Consider the following 18,475-nt stretch of genomic DNA (forward strand, 5'->3'; position numbering starts at 1 on the left):
GGAATTTGTCAACACTGACAAATTAGGTGATCCGATATATTCGGAAATAAAATTAATGTTATGACCTTTAACCCTTATTTACCTACAAAAGACAGTGTCTGATGAAGTGGTTGTTATTTGATGAAAAGATGTACTTGACATGGACTTAACATGTGCAAAACGTGGGGCTGAAAGGGCGTGTTTTTCTTGAGCTATTGCAAAAAGAGTCACCGAAAGATTAGAAAGACAAATCTCCCGACATTAAAGTTGAGCGTCAATTTCAACCAGTTCTTTGGACGTAGTACTGGCTTCCAAGAAGAATATGGATCAGACGAACGATAGCCCAAAGTTTTACCTACAACATATTAAAATCTGGGTGAAATTCATTAAGGATGAATTAGCTAGTGCTCAATAAAGACAGTCATATTATTTTTCATTTCCAGATAAAATGTACTCCCATAGAGATAATAAGTCATGTGCAAAGCCAAAATGGCGTCCAACCAAAGCGTCGTTATTTTACAAAATGATCCATCTATTGAGGTCCATGTGGGTGCAAAATATGACGGAGATACCATATACACTAGTGAGATTACAGAATAAAGTATGTTTGACCTTTGACCCCACTTTACACAGCCAAGATCGCAAGATGGCATCTCAGCAAAATGTTGTTATTTTGTGAAATGATTCTTGCAACATGCTCCTTACGTGTGCAAAATGTGGGAAAGATAAGACGTGTATTTTCCAAGATACAGGATTAAACACTTTTGACCTTTGACCCTAATTTACCTACCCAAGATGGAGTCGGAGGAAGTAGTTGTTATTCTATGAAATGAACTAAACATGTGCTAAACATGTGCAAAATATGGGGTTGATAGCCATTGTTGTTGCTGATCTATTGCACTGAAAGTGGAAGAAAGAAAGAAAAATGAAGAAAAAAATAAGGTATTGTATAGAATTTGAAGGAGAAGCATAAAACAAAATAAGAAAAAGATGAAGTTAGGAAGAGCGAATAAGACTAACTGAAGAGAAAGAAGAAAAAAGTGTTTTAAAAAGCAAAAAAAAAAAAAAAATATTGGCAGGGGGTGAGCCTCGAAGCGGAGACCTTAGGATTACAAGTCGGATGCGCTATGCACTGACCTATTTCATCCTCCATAGGCCCTTTGTATTAAGCAAAATGACACTGCGTCGAAGCCAGGTGCCAATTTTAACCAAGTTTTCCGACGTAATCCCGACGTCGTATGAAAAAAAGGAGGACATGCAATTACGATAGCGCAAAGTCTCAGCTACAACATATTAAAATCTGGGAGAAATTCATCGAAGGATAAGTGAGCTAGTGCTCGAAAAAGAGGGTCATGTCAATTTTCATTTCCCGAAAAACTGCACTCCCCTAGAGATAACACGTAAACTGGTCAAATTTGACAAGGTTACTTTCAATCCATTTTTACGAGGTGATGCCGTCATCTAATCAAAATTTTGATGGCCTAATTGTAAAAGAGCATACAGTAAGCTACAATATACTGAAATCTGGGTGATAATCGGCAAAGAGTAGGTGAGATACGCTCGAGTAAATTTGAAACTCGATGACGTCATTTTGTTTTATTAAGAAATTTGATATCTTTTAATCATTTTTCCAGCATCACCAACCAATGAAATGACATGTACAACTCATCAGCTCTCAGAATAATTATGTAAAGAAAATGGGGGGGGGGGGGGGGGGGGGGGGGGGTCATCGTCCATCCTGACGAGTAAAATCGGATTTGAAACTAGCGGTTTTTTGGCATAGTTGTACTGTATATCGCCATTGACGCGCGCGCGGAATTTCAACTTTGACGGGCCCGTATGACGTCATATTGAGTCGGATTGACTTGAAACTTGGTAAAAATATTCCTTGACATTTCAGAGATCCAATCCGTGTGAAAAAACGGGAAATTTCTTGTACATAATATTATGAGTTCTGCGTGCGTATATGCGCGCGCGTACGCGTCTTTCAATTTTTTCAATTTTTCAAAAAATAGTCCAAATGGTCTGAAACGTGTGTAAAAAAATTGAGCTCGATTAGAGTATGTAAATATTTCAACGCGCGCGTACGCGCACTTTTAAGGCTAGAGATGAAATGTGAGAATATGAGTAGAAAGAACTTGACTTGAACTATATGAGACGTAAATTTCATTGAGAAATTCAATTCCATTAATGAGATATGAACAGGGATGCCAAGTTCAAAAAAAATTCTATGAGTGAGATTTTCATGATTCGGCATCTAAGCGCGTGAATGTGCGCGCAAGCGAGGGTGGGAGGGTTTTTTACCCCTCCCACGGTATTGAGCTTTTTCAATTTTTAGCTCTTATGGTGCGATCAGGTGCATACTTAAATGACTTTTTTTTTTTTACTTATTTTGAAAGACAAAAGGGAAATATACCTTCAATTGCAACTATCACTTTAATCCTTTGGGCTATGTTCATTACAATAGGCTCAAGTTGCAGACTTTGCCCAATGCGTGAGAAAAATGGATGTCATGCGTGAGATCGTGAGATGGCCCCTAAATGCTTGAGTCTCACTCAGAATGCGTGAGACTTGGTAGCTCTGTATGAATGAAAATGTGATTTCATATAATGACGTCATAGTGACGTCACGGTCGACTGTTTACAATGATTTTATCAGATTTGTCGTCTTTAGGACATGGTACACATGTGGTCTAAGATTGAAATTGATAGGCAGAGGACTTTCTGAGCTAACCTCTGCAAAACTTTTGAGGAGAAAGAAGAAGAAAGAATCCGTACAGATACAGAAGGTGATCCGAGAGGATACTCGGATCACCTAATAACAGAGAAATATAAAACAGCTGCCTAAGCTTAGTGATACTTACAAACAGCTACGTTGTCCTCTATTATGTTGACGCATAGTTTTCGGGCGTAGAATATTTTGCTGCATATCGCATTACATGTAGGCCCTATCACATGTCTTTTGCCCGTCTGTGATTCCGCAGTCAGGTTATATATAGATCAACACGTGATACAATTAACGTAACAGACTCTGCATGGTTAAAAATGTTTCTCTTCTTGAAATATTCCAGCGCTTTTAAAAATAAGGGTGCTGACGGATGTGTTAATGCCTACTGCAAACTGACATACCACTTTTTTTTATGTGTGACTGCATTAGCTCAAAGTGACTGCATCATTTCAACGTATGATGCAAAGCTCTTATTTACTGTATATGAGGAGTTTATTTGCAAAAGGGGATAGATCCACCTTTAGTACTTTAGAGAAAAACTGTTTTGTTTGTGAGAATTCGTACACAAGTGTATGGAAAATCAAAATCTAATTTTGCTATAATCTATATTCAAATGTTTGTCTGGATTTGTAATTTTCACTGTAACTAACTCAAATGGAATTCTGTGCAGTGATGCTAATAAACTCAATTTTCATCAAAAATGGATCTAACCCCTTTTGCAAATGAGCTCTTCATATATTTTTGTAAACATTAACACTCTGTGTCGAGATAGAAAAAAGAAGAGAGAGACGGACGGAAATATCCGGACCAAGTAAGACCTATAACGTGTACGGCCTAGAACACACATGCAGAGAAAAGAAATGAAGTGAAGAGTAACTCCTGGAAAAGATACTTGATTTACCTATTTTGATCCCTTGTGAGCCCGCGTAATCTTGCGTTACTCTTGCAGTCAGCATGGATAATAACAAATCTCAATTTTCCTTGAGTATAAACTTTCCTTATTTTCAGGAAAGTTAGTTTTTGAACTCTTTGGACATTGAAAGAAAAAATTTCCAGAGCTGTCGCTGTACCGTTAATTGGATATGATTATCTGAATGGCGCATATCTAATGTAACTGTGACGCTATCAGTTTATGTTTGGAGTTTAAAGCGGCATTAGTTGATGTACTCTGGGTATCAAAGCACTTCGTTTAAAAGTTTCTGTTGTTAATTCAATGATAAAGGGCTCCTTTTACTCGTGCTGATCATGTTTATTGCGACATGAAAGTTTATGACCGGATATATTACCTTCGAACACTCTATGTAGGGTTATGTTTTGTGTGATGATATTGCAGGTATCTTGTTTGTGTTTGGAATGTAAAAGCGGATTGAACGTTTTGCAGGTATATATCGTAGTATATATATAAGAGAACATTATTAGGTCACGTTTATAAGTTGGTGTAACTTGTAAGCCTAATACAATTGAAAAGAAATAATGAGGATCATAGGATGACTAGTCACGCAAGAGACTAATCTTATTTGGGGAGCTTATATCTCGAGGCTCACGTGCCCTGGTCTTGGCTCATCATCTTCCTCTTTCTTCTCCATTTTCTCTGTCCACTCTGAAGGTATACTCTTTTCCTGTCATTCATTCCTGTCATTCATTTACTCACCTTTCCTCATTTCTTCATTACAAGAGAGTTGTCTATTGTTTGTCAATGTGTCTGTATGTGTGTACTTCGTCTCTGTCTTACTTTACCTTCCTTGCCTCGTTTTCAGTTTTGTGACTACAGTTTCTCTATGAGGGGAGTGTAGACTACAAGCCATGCTTTCTGGCAGTCCCCTCCTTTTCCAACTTTTTTTTTGTACTTGCCTTGAAATTATGAAATATATGAAATAATATGATTGTAGTTCATAGTTTATCTTTCATGGTCTTTTTATATCATTAGTATATTATGTGTATTCAAATATTGAAATCATATGGGTTGGAAATGAAATGAAACGAAATGAAAAGGAACGAAACGAGATTGTTTGACATTATAGATGACATTAGTGTTGACAATTGGCCAGAACTTTGTGAAAATTCCAAATACCAGAATATAAATGCAGTCATACGATAAGAAATACGCACGTTTATGATATATCATTCTCATGCTTACAAATTTCATTGGAATTCATACCAAGTCACCTGCTATATTCATATTTGTTCCATAGCATTGCATAATAACAATTTTAACATGGATCACACATGGATCATTCTAAAGATGTCTATCAATGGGAAAAAAACATAACTTTACTAAATAGGACACGGCAAGGCAACAAATCTTTTATTTGATTGAAAAATATGCGACAGTGATAGGCAAAGTTTGGGAGTCTTTGATTTTATGCGATAATCAAGGATCTATATGTAATTCCTTTCTGCATTTTAACCTAGTGGTATATACGCAACATTCTATTTGAGATTTAGGTAATCTTCAGTTTACTACTAATAATCCCTGGAAACTGAGCGTCAGATTCTTCTGAAGATTGTGCACTCAAGTTTGATAACTGGAGGACCTTCACAAAAGCTTGAGATTGGCAACAAAGATAAAGAGAAAAGTGATCCAAAGGTGAGAAGATTGCATGATATTTGAGAGGATGTCTGAAGACCACGGTCGTGATTTGGCAAAAAGGTGTATGTCTGCCGTTTTACAGCGACTACAAAGCCGAGAAAATCGACTTTAAAGTTTTGGCAGTTTCCTTGACCGTAGAAGCCACCTAAACTGTGCAACGCTCAGGGATTCAATTCCATGATTTAGTATACACTTCAAATTTCATTTCCTGATAATTTTCTTGCATCTAACTTTAAAGAATACTTCAGAATTAGTACTTTTAGCATGTTTAGAGACATACACCTTTTTGCCAAATCACGTTTACAGGGACTGCGACCCACGCTATTTTGGCAAAAAGGTGTATCTTCACATACACCGTAAGGCATCATGCATTTAACTTGGCAAAAAGGTGTATGTATAGAGATACACCTTTTTGCCAAATCACGTTTACAGGGACTGCGACCCACGCTATTTTGGCAAAAAGGTGTATCTTCACATACACCGTAAGAAATCATGCATTTAACTTGGCAAAAAGGTGTATGCATAGATATACACCTTTTTGCCAAATCACGTTTACAGGGACTGCAACCCACGCTATTTTGGCAAAAAGGTGTATCTTCTCATTGCATGCACCGTGAGAAATCGTGCATTTAAGTTGGCAAAAAGGTGTATGTATAGAGATACACCTTTTTGCCAAATTAAACGATAACAAAATATACCAGAGATTTTGTAGGGAGAAGGGTGTATGTGAGACCATTTCTAATCAAATGTTAACTCTTGACAATCTTTACTTCATTATTACAAAAAGATTTAAAAAATAACAATAAAGAAAAATATCAGGATGCACAACTTGTTCATCAAACATAGAAAAATGTGCGCAAATTACAACTCACCCTAGAGTCTGAATATTAACAAAGCATGGTCTCATGGAGATGCATGGTTGAGGATTACAGCTGAAGAATTTTTCTTCTTCCTTCTCCTCCCTTTTTTCAAAAACTTCTACTTCCAATGAGATGATTCATTATATTTTTAGCTTTGTGCCCCTTTTTTCGACAAAAGGTTCGTTTGTTTTCTCTACTGAATGCTTTAGCAAACAAAAAGGCAGTTGTTTGCACATCATGTATCTGTTCTTAAAAACGCATATGCTGCTCCCAATTTTTGCAATAAATTCAATAAATGTGAAAATTCAGGTAGGATCATTTAACTGTTTGCATCCACTGAGCACTTTGAGCAGTACATCCAAGTATCATTTCCAAAGACAGGGACACATCTTTCTCTAGACCTTTGTGTGTAACTGCCACTAAATGTCTGTTAGGTAACAGCCCCATACGCATAGCGTAATGGGTAGCCGATCTTACAGTCACACAGCACACCATTACACTATGTACAGGCTTCTGCATGCACTGCACAGCACGGACAGTGCAGGGATCACTGTCATTTTGAAGCGTAGAGAACTCTCATCCCACAGCCACACTTGCCGGAAAAGCTGTCATTTCAACAGAAATGCTAGATTTTACGAATCTGCGCATCTAATGGCATAGAAGTGGCCATAGAAGTCTAGGACAAACGTTAGATCTGAACTTCTAGATATTAGGTTCTATCTACTCACCGACTAGCAACAAGGAGAAACTTCTGCAGTGCAACGGGCTGCCAGTTTGAGTCAGGAGCATGGCCCGCCACCGCACCGACCGGTGAAACGGTACACATACATGCCAGCAGCACGTATAACAGAGTATATGATATACACAGAGTATAAAAGATACACCTTTCTGCCTTATCATACTTCGCAACTATAATTCATGATTCATTCGGCAGATGGATGTATCTAAAGATACACCTATCTGCCAAATCTTTAAGCTCTCCCCAGCGTGCACGGTTAGAGGTGTATCTAGAGATACACCCTTTTGCCAAATCATGTAGTTCTCTATCCTGGTACGTCCTTGTACGTCAAGTGTGTATGTAAAGATACACCCTTTTGCCTAATCAAAAGCAGGAAAATTGATAAAATAATACAGAGATAGCCCCAAATATCTCGGAAACAAAGGATCGATGACTTACGAAAGTTGGTCACATGAAAATTTCGGCATCGAAAACCCCCCAAATGGTAAAAACCAAAAACATGATATTTTTCAGACATACACCTTTTTGCCAAATCACGACCGACCACTCCCGCACAACTAAACTGTTTGCACGGATTCCTACTGCTCGGGTATCATAGCCGGTACACAGTTTCTACGGTTCCTCCGACAGACTCTGAAGAATTTTCGGAAATGAAACCCTTTAATAATAAGAATTTTTCATTTGCTCCTGCAGAGAGAAAAAAACAACCAATTAATCAGAAATTTTCCTTTGTTCATGCAAATAAAACGGCTGATCAGAGGCTTCACACGCTGAGCGTGCAGATATCACTACTAATGAGAAGTTTGTAGTTGTTCATACAAAGTTAAAACTACTGATAACTTAGTTTTCTGCCGTACGTGCAAAAATGTAACTACTACAATAACATATTGCTCGGAAAGCAAGACCCCTAATCACTTGTTTTCATTTGGGTGCCCAGAGTGAAAATCTAGGATCAGTAGTTGAGTTCAAATCCCCTGATTAGAGGTTTTCCCCACTTAATCTTCGCAAGAAATGATGTCCCAGAGTTGACGTGCCGTAATGATGTATCTATGGATGCAAGGTTTCACAACATTAATTCCTTAGACAATTGCTCCCATGAAATATAAGCATGCAACCATAAGCTAACATAAATTATACCTACAAATACACCCCTAAAAGTATAATTCTAACATCAAAACCTAAAATCCTATCACAGCACTAACCCTAACCCAAAGTCCAGACCAGACCAGTCCAAGACCGGAGCAATAATCGTCCCAGGAGCCGTGTCAAATGCCGTGTCACCCGACGCAAACAGCATGCAACGTAGATCGACATGATTGCTGTCCCCTGTATGGACGTGTGTAATGCGTGATAATATCTCCTCTAGGTGCGCGTTTGCCCCAAGAGTTTAATCACTATACTATTATCTGTAACTGTTGTGCTGCTCAAAATTGCCATGTCTTGCTGAAAGGACGTGACTTCGTTTATACAAATTTATAGATTTCAAGCAGGAAACCAAAACTCAAGCAAAATGCGGATTGAGTGAAGGTAGCAATAAAAAGAAAACTACCAGTATATTTTTACTACTAGAATTCATGCCGTCATTCTAGACAACAATATAAAGAAAATATAAGTGAAATTCCATAAAATGTTATTTTTCATGAAAAGCACATATTCATCGACTTGTTACTGATATTTATACTATGGCAAGGGTAATATTAGTACCTTCATTCCGGAAGAGTTAAGAAAAGTCCTCTTTTATTGTCCTAAAATTGGGAAAATACGTTTTATCTATAATTATTTTCTTCACATTGTTGTCCGGAATGTAGTCACGAACGGTACAAGTCTTATTTCCCAGCGATGACAGCACCGACAATTTAAAATTTCATAACTTTTGAATTTATATTGTCCATCCTCAAGCTTTCATTGATGTGTTTTACATAATTATATTGCTGCGTTCTCTCAATCCACATTCATCTCTTCTCTTTATGTGTGTGAGTGTGTGTGCACGCACGCTTGGCAGGGTGCACTTGCGTGCGTGCAGAGTGTGTGTGCGAGTGTAACTGCCTGTTCTTTTTTTTTTGGGGGGGGGGGGGACCTACTCTCACAAGCATCTGCTTCTATGTAGCTTCCCACCGCACACAATTTTATTCATCCATCATGAATGTGATGAATGTTATGCACTTGAGATTGATTTCAATTGATTTTGTGTCTTGTACATGTTATTATATAGTCTTTACATACTGAACTTATGATTTATGAGTTAATTAACATTGTCATGGATGGATGTTGCAAATACAACACTGTATAATTTGCGTGAAAACTTGACAAATGAAATTAAAAAGAAGCTAAATAATCGGGCTTTTGCTTCCTTTAATTCATCATTTTGACTTTGAACGTTGCTCATCATGGTCCTGTCAAATCATTCCTCAAAATTGTCGCAGATCTGGTGCACACTATTTAGTAAATGTTGTTAATTCTTGCACAGACAAACAGACAAACAGACAAACAGACAGACAGACAAACACACATACACACGCTCGCACACACTCACACTCACATACACACACACACACACAGGCACACACACAAATAAAGATCATGAAGATTTGGGGGAGGGGGGTAATACGCGAGGGGGGTAATTCACGCGTAATACTCTAGCACCCGTTACAGTGAAGAACCCCCCCCTCCCGTCACATATCTCTTCCTTATTATACCACTTTAATTGGGACACCCTAAACAATAGATGGCGCTGTTCAGCAGGACCTGTCGGTCTCGTGAGCTTCTTCTGGGCAGTGTGGGTTGGGCTTTGTTTGTCTAGTGTCGAACACGTAGGCTGTCTTTTCCCAGCGTGTATCGTGGACGTGATTTGCCTGTTGTCGACATTGTGGACCGTACAACTTGTGCGCCTAATTTACTTGATTTCGAGCTCGTGGACCTTGTTCACTTAGTGTCTATCTAGTGTATAACTGGTGTATAACCCCATCCAACACACCTTCTCCACCTGAAAGAAAAAATAGGTAGCTGCAACTTCTATCTAAACACTCGTGGTGGCTCACGCAGAAGAGGACTAGGCTATAATAATATTATTCAATCAACATGGGGGACAGGGAAGATAGGGAAAACCACAATGGGCGACTGAGGTAAAAACGTAATGTTTGGTTTATCAGGCCCGTAACTAGGATTTTTTTAGGGGGAGTCAGAATAAAGTGGCCCACTTGCAGTTGACAAGCACAAAAAGAAAAGAAAAAAAAGAAAAAAAAAAGAAAAGAAAAAGGAAAATGCTCGCCGTGCATTTTTTTTTTGTAGGGGGGGGGGGGGGTTCTCGTGCCACTTCCGGGTTTCATCGGCTGACAAGAAAAAGCAAACAAACAAAACAAACAAACGAGTGAAACCAAAAAAAAAAAAAAAACACCCCCAAAACAAAAACAAAAAAAACAACAAAACAAAACAAAAAACAACCCCCTAAAATACCCAAACAGGCTTTACCGCAATTTTCTGGTGCAACTACAAGCCCCCTTCATTTTTTTTTTCACACGGGGGGGGGGGGGGGGGGGTCCGTGGAACCCCCTGAACCCCCCCCCCCCTTTTACGGGCCTGCTTTGTTATGCTATCATAGCGATATATGATTTCGTTTTTTTTAATCTATTCTCTTAGTTCAGTTCAAATTTATTTCATATTTCCATTTTCTCAATGATGACATTACAAAATTATTGACAACAAAACAAGAGTACAAAATATAATTATACAATCATGTCTATTGATTGAAGAAGAAAAAGAAAAAGAAAATATACTTGACACAAATGTACATGGTCACATCGTATGAAAATATCACTAGTAAGTATAAGAAATATGATGGGGCCTACATAAAAGCTTTAAAGCTTGTAAAACTGTAGGTTCCCGAGTTCATAGGCATATAATTTTACATGGAGAACGGATATGTTTGTCTTGACCAACTAAAATTACACCAGTACAAAAAATCGACGAGTAATAAACTAATGAACCACATAGATATCGCACAAACCAGACTGCATACAAATCTCGCAGTGTTTGAATAACAAAAATGCTATATTATCAAAAGATGTATCGGTACCATGAAATCACTTGAATAACTTGGTGCTGCGGACAAGGACAAAAGACTGGGAGCATAAAAAGGTTGCTAAAAGCTTGGTAGTGTGTATCCACTAAGTAATAACTGTTTTAATTTGCGTTTGAAGGTGAATAGAGATAAGGAAGAAGTGATATTTAGAGGGAGATCATTCCAATATCTGGGTCCATGCAGTAAATATAATTGTCTTCTTTGCAAAAATAGTGCGAGTACGGGGAAGGTGATAGGCGTCACTCTGGCGAGTGGGATAACAGTGGATAGAACGATTCCTTTTGAACATGTGGATAAAAACAGATGGTAATTCATTAGTTGTTAGTTTATACATGAAAATTCCGAGATTATAATAAAATAAGTCTGAAATTTTCAGAATTCTGTTTTGATGGAAAAAACAATTGGTATGGGCAAAATATCCGGCGTGGTTTATGATTCTTATTGCACGCTTTTGAATACGGAGAAGGGAATCTAGTAATGAGTGAATTGCATTTCCCCACGCCAAAATTCCATAATTGAAGTGTGGAGATATTAAACAAAAATATATACTCTGCAAAATATGAACAGGAAAGAAATGTTTGAGCTTATTCAAAATCCCAATATTTCTAGACAATATTTTACTTACAAAATCAGAGTTTTCCAGGATAATTCTTGGTCAATCCAAAGCCCTAAAAACTTTGTGTTATTAACCTGCTTTAAACATAAATCATTTATTTTGATATCATATGGAACAACATTCAAAGAATTACTAAATAGTTTTTTCTATGTTCAAGGATAATTTGTTCGCATAAATCCAGGATTGCACGGACCTGAGCTCAGTATTCATCATATTTATTAATGCATTAGGGTCTCGATGTGAAAAAAACAAGCTTGTGTCATCGGCGAAACAAATGAATGACAAAATTTGCGATGATTTTGGAAGATCGTTTATGTATACGATAAATAAAAGTGGGCCCAAGAGGGAGCCCTGCGGGACTCCACATGAAATAGGCTTTAATTGCGAATCATGGCTATTGATATTAACAAATTGCTTTCTTTCTCTTAAATAACTCTTAAACCATTCTAAGGGGGTACCGCGGATTCCATAGTGACACAATTTATAAAACAAGATTTCATGATCTATCGTGTCGAAAGCTTTAGAAAAATCAAGAAAAACTCCAATTATATGTTCAAAACTATCTATAGCATGAGCTACCTTGTCTATAAGAGTAAGTAAAGCATGGGTTGTGTTGTAATGTTTTCTAAAACCAAACTGAGAATCCGACAGAATGTTATGATTTGTGAGAAATTTTAATAATCGTGTGTAAACCACCCTTTCAAGAATTTTAGAGATTGAAGTCAACAAAGAAATTGGTCGGTAATTATTCACCAAATCTTTCTGTCCCTTCTTAAAGATAGGGACAACTTTTGCGACCTTCATCTTATTGGGGACTTTGCCATTGAATAAGGATTGACTGAAAATATATGTAGCACCTTCCACGACTCTGCTCATCAGATTTAGATTTAACATAACTGTCGGTATAAATAATTTCGCTTGGCGATACGTATTATGGATGTCAATATATTCCGATAACGAACATATCTTAATTTGTTTAAAGGGAGGATCTTTACGATACTTATGAAAAAATTTATTCTTGCGGTTAATGGACCTGAGAAGAGATTTTGTAACCCATGGTTGTCGTGGTACTTTTTGATAATTAGAAATGTGAGGTCTTCGGAGAGGAACACAAGAATCATAATTAGCAATTAAAATATTCATAACATTTTCAAAGGCTAAATCAATGTCGCTTTGACTGTATACGGTGGACCAATCCTCTGAACTTAATTTCTCCCTAAGTTTATTAAGGTTGGATTCAGACATTACACGAATACCTGGGTTGTGGGTGTGAGAAACATTAGCAGTCATAAAACTGGACACAAGGGCGTAAATTGGGAAGTGATCAGTGACGTCAGAAACTATTATGCCAGATGTAATGTCAGAAAATGAATCATTTACAAAAATGTTGTCAATAAGAGTAGATACATCATCAGTTATTCGAGTCGGTTTCCTTATAAGGGGAATAAAAGATTTCGACAACATAAGATTAAGAAAATCTGCGCATAAGGGATTATCACTGTAATTAAGGAGATTGAGATTAAAATCACCCATGACAAAACATGTCTTACTGTCAAAATAAGTGTTCGAGATAAGGCCGCAGAATAACTCTAAAAATTCAGAGCAGGGTTTGAGCTTGGGGGTCGATAAATCTCCCCAATTATAATATTACCTTTGTTTGGAGTTTTGTCCTCGATAAATACACTCTCAAATGTATCTGACATCACGCTGTATTTTTCTAAGAAGACACAGTCTAAATTCTGTGACACATAAAATCCGACTCCCCCACCTTTCTTCCATGTTCTATTATTTGTTATGAGTTTAAAACCGTCTATAGCAAGTAGCGAAGAGGGGGATGTCTCCTTCAACCAAGTTCCACTGAGCCCGATAATATTATATTTGTATTTTAATATACTCACAAAAGAAAGAAATTGATCAAAGTTTTTATTTAAGCTTCTGATATTAAAATGTGAAATAAAAAGTTGATTTGCGTCGGTATGAGTGAGTGAAGTAAGCTCATCCTCTGTGTGGTAGTGAGTGAATACATTTTGGACTGCTGTATCGCTACAGTCAAAATCCAGTCTTAATTCAGGAGTTTGCATACTTAAGAAAGTGACGATGTCGGAATCCTCACCCTCTTCGCTGTCTACTGAAATTACTGGTGTCATATCAGCAAATGACTGAGGATAAAGGGTGGCAACTGACGCGGCATTCGAGTTTACAGTAGTATTTGGATTCATCATTGTGACTGATACAAGGCAGGTGAATATGAAGACAGGCTGTAAACAGGAAATAACTGCTTAAGAACACATCTGCTGCTTGGTTTTATAGGGAGACAAGTGGGAGAACATTCACCCTGAAGATATATGGGAAAAGAATGTCCAATGGCCATACATAAAACAATGCATGCCAAAAAATTCAAAGGTAACTGCACCAGTATAGTAAGTAGGGAATGAGGTTGTTGCTAGGCTGTATGAGGCCAGAATTGCACTGAAGAGTTCAAAGAAGCGAATGCCAGAGCAAACAGACAACAAATAATTGGGGGTGAACAAAAACACCATAGCAACACATTTATGCATACACAATGATAACAGTTTGCAGAGGGTAGGCGGCAAATTACGTAGAGGAGTCAGAAGCACCGGGATGACACATTTTTGCATAAACATTGATAACAAATCACTGAGAGGAGTCGGAAGTACCGTGGTAACACGTCTTTGCATGTACATAACAAATAGCTGAGAACAGGTAGTGAATTGGTTTGCGAGGTCAAAAACACCGGAATAATGCATTTTTGGATACACAAGGATGACAGATTGCTGAAAGCTGATGACAAATTAATAGCGGTCGAGAGCACCGGCATAACACATTTTTGCATACACAATAGGAAGTTCATTAACACTGTTATGTAAATTTTTGTGAATTTCGCCAGGAGAGAAAGCACAGTGAGCGTGCATAGAACAATGTAAAAAGGTATACCGAGTACTGGTTCTTTACATAGTGGATATGGTAATACAGTTCTCTGTTCAAATCTAAACATACAAGTGGTTATACGTACGTTCAAAAGTATGCACATGGCACAATTGTGAAAAATCAAATTAATATATCCAGGTAAGACAGATTTTGATGTTGCGCACATGGAATGTATGTCAAGGCAAAATGCAAACACTGCTGAGCACATAACAAAATCTAAGTTCAAATGAAAATCAATCGCTGTGTCGTGTGCGTACTTAAAGCGCACAGAAAGATACATAATCAATAACAAATTACTTACATACATGTCTTCTTTAGACCGTTTTCTCCAGATGTTACCCGCAGCCACCCCTCCCTCCCTTACCCTTGAAAAATCTCTTTGCAATCAAAGTACAGACCTCATTGCAATTTACTTCTTTTCTCATTACGTATAAATTATAATTTTGTTATCATTTTCATTGAATTGGGAAGAAAAAAGACAAAAGGTTATGATAGTTTCAGTCATAACACAGTACAGACTATTTCATGTCGGATATACTATAATCACAGATTGCGATAAAAAGCATATCACATTTTACATGTTTTTTCTTCAATAGCCGAGTATTGGGACATAGGCCTAATGGGAAAAAAGAGAGGAATTAAGAAACATTCTTCCTACCAGTAAACAGACCAAATCTGTTGAACAGTAAATTGGATCATTACTTTTCGATCACATAATTTAAACGTGTTATGAAGTCAGAGGTTAAGTTTCAGTCGTAGCATAGTACAAGCTATCTCGTGCTGGATATGGTAGTCTAAGATTACGAGAAAAACAATTTTCTATTCGCCGAATATTAGAGCAGATGTAGAAGAAAGACAGAAAATGTAGAGGAAGACGCTTACTTCCAATCAATATATATACCAAATCTGTTCTGCAGTAAACTTCCAAGTTCAATCATTGCCATTCAATCCCATAAACGTATAATGTGCGCACTGTTTATATTTAAAATCAATTCAACCAAAATGAATAATTGACTGTGTGAGCCGCGGCATCGGCCTCATACACTTCGTATAATTGTTGAGTGCTATGTATGAATAACATGACATAATGTTTGAATAACATGACACAAAAAAGAAGGAAAAGGAACGAACACAACTCGTGGTAGCTATTTGAAATTCGCGAGTGGTGCTACATCAGTGAGAATAAATTTACGTAGTTGGCAAAAGGATTCGGAATTGTAACTCAGAGGTGATAACAATAATAATGGGTAATAACGGGTACTTTGGAAGAAAGAAACACTAATGTAACTGATAAGAGCTTTGATGGGTACTAAAGCTTACCAATCAAGACGCAAGAGGTATTTTAACTTAAAGGAGCACATAGGAGCTGAAGATCACATGAGACTCGCGGCTTTCAGGTTCAGTCACGGTACAGATTCCACGTCGCAGAGCCTTTTTTTTTCCATTTAAGGAGTATTTCTGTGCCAGCTAGGTATATCTTGGTAGAAGCGTTTTTTTTTTTTTTGCTTTCTGAGGTCGTAGGCCGTTTTCGCGAGAAAGCTTCTCCTGGCTTTGAGGGCAGGGGGCAGATCCGTGCGGACCGTGATCCGTCGAGATTCCTGACCGGGACCGGTGTTGGCTCGCGGCTGGCTGTTTTGTCGCTGGCGCTGGTCAAACGATTCAAGAACACGATCCCTGTCGCGAATGTAGACGCACTTTGCAATTATGGCTCGTGGAACAGGGTCTCGACATGGGGCTCCGTTGGCCTGACCGGAAGCAGCGTTGGCGTTGTCGCGTCGGGGGAGCCGATGAACATTCACGAGGGCAATATTGGCGGCATCATCTGCGTTTATCCCGAGGTAGCAAAACGTGTCGCGAAGTGTGCGCTCAACATTTTCGTTTGGCGTTTCCTTTACTCCGTTAGGCTGCGTTCACATAGAAGTATTCGGTATTCGGTATTCGGTATTCGGTATTCGGTATTCGGTATTCGGTATTCGGTATTCGGTATTCGGTATTCGCTATTCGGTATTCGGGCACCGAATACACCATCACCCGCACCGTCAACTCACCATCCCATGCAGTGAGGATTTCTTCCTCCTACATCCCAGCAAATCTTATTAACAATTTCTAAACTGCATCAGAATGTCAGTCTACATGCTTATTTTTGCTAAAGGGCAAATCCAGACCAAAAGTGTCATTATTTCATAAACGAGAGACGGTATACGCTGCAAGAAAATCGAACAAGCTCGATTCCCACTTTGCTATACTTTTCGCAGCTATTCGTACTTTCGAATAGTGCCCTCCTATGTGAACCGGTGTGAGGAAATCCTATCGTTCGATTCAAGCTATTCGCGTGCCCTCGAAAAACGAGCCCGAATACCCGAAAAGTATACTTCTATGTGAACGCAGCCTAAAAGAGCAGGTTTGCGCGACGGCAGTAAATCTCCATTGCCGTGAGCTTGTTATGGAGCTTGGTAATTTCGGCAGCCATCTTGCTTTCCATTTCTGGAAGCTTCTTGTTCTCAATCTCTATTATCTTGTCAGAGTTCATGCTTACGGAGTCTTCTAGTTCTGACAGTTTGGTGTTGATTGAAGCAACTTCTCGCGAAAGAACATCAAGTTTTGCGCAAACTGTAGAGGAAGAACGAGTTATACTTTGTTGTATATCCGCCAAGGTCAGGTCATCGCCGTCATCGCCGTCATCGCTCCTTGAGTGAGACTGATCGCCGTCGGCACGGCTGGGTTGCGGGGCGTGGGTGGGAACAGTCCGGTCTTTACTGGTAGCTCGGGTAAGGCGGGTCGCCATCTGCACTGATAATGCGCGTTCAGAAGTTGCAAATAAATTCCAGTTTTGGTGAATTTCAAAGCTTATGTTCAAAACTTCGTCGAAACAGGTGAAACCAAAGTTACTTTTTGGCTTAAGGTGAAAAGTTATGCAGGAAGAGTCAAAAAATAATCCATGAAGTGGTGGTGAGGGAAAAGGGCGGTGGCTGCAGAACCAAGAGAGCTATGGCGGCACGTCCGTCTCCATCGAGCGCTTTTTGCTTATTGAATGAAGACGTAAAGAATGAAAAGGAATAGTGATAATGATAATATGAAACTATGGAAAATAAAGTAAAAGCAGAGTAACAAGCAAAGTGATATATTGAAACGTTCTAATCTATAAGTGATGAAATCTTCTTTTCATTTTTTTCTTCCTTTCCATTTGATTTCCTATCTATTACAGAAAATATTTGTCTTTGGTGTTTCAACTGAGGTTAAAAGTTCGTAATTCAATTTTCATTATTTTGTTTATAGCCTCAAGTTTCATCTTTATGGCGAATTAAATTATATTTGCTGAAGAATAGCTTAGGAGGAAAGTAAATCCCCATATAATAGGCTTTCATGATTCATGTTTTCACAGAAGTGCTGGGTTTTTGTGTCTCGTTGTCGTATTCGTTGACTGACGGGAAATCAGAGGCAATGTATAAATTCGTACAGTTTTGGTTGAGATCTAACTTCAGGTTTTTAACATTTCTTGGTAAGATAACGAGAAAACTCTCATGAAATGTGAAAGAGCTTGTAATTCCAAGAGGAATTCAATGTTCGTTTGATGGAAATTGGTTTTGAAATGGCCGAGATATCCAAATCAGAGCGATCCTAATAACAGGTGGGGCCTACCTTTTATTACAATTGCTTTGTTTTACATTTTTTTTCTGGGATGTCTCAGCCATCCCCAAACCGATTTTTATCAATAAATTTTAAATTCTTCTTAGAATGGTATGTTCTGTACTATTTGAAAAGTGGTTTCTTTGTATCATACAAAAAGTCAAAAGCCAAATCCTAATCCCCACCAATACTTTCAATACTTTAACCTCTCAGATGCAAAACAATTTAGCCTTGGTGTTGATGACCAAGAGGCACACATACATAATACCAACCCTTGTGTAGTTCGTGAAAAATACCCAGTAGAGACCGG

General features: G+C 38.2%; 1 protein-coding gene across 1 annotated transcript in view; it reads right to left on the reverse strand.

Moving 5' to 3' along the window:
• Positions 1-17,323, reverse strand: part of LOC139709514 (uncharacterized) — a 43,254-nt gene extending 25,931 nt beyond the window's left edge. The window contains exons 1-2 of the mRNA XM_071621473.1: positions 16,970-17,323; positions 16,142-16,442 (exon numbers count right to left, since the gene is read on the reverse strand). Coding sequence (XP_071477574.1) covers positions 16,142-16,442; positions 16,970-17,323 — 655 coding nt within the window. The remainder of the gene's footprint in view (positions 1-16,141; positions 16,443-16,969) is intronic.
• Between the last annotated feature and the right edge of the window lie 1,152 nt (positions 17,324-18,475).

This window comes from Diadema antillarum, unplaced genomic scaffold (assembly GCF_040938485.1).
Source record: "Diadema antillarum isolate AM-2024a unplaced genomic scaffold, OU_Dant_1.0 seq00001441_RagTag, whole genome shotgun sequence".
Classification (NCBI taxonomy): Eukaryota; Metazoa; Echinodermata; class Echinoidea; order Diadematoida; family Diadematidae; genus Diadema; species Diadema antillarum.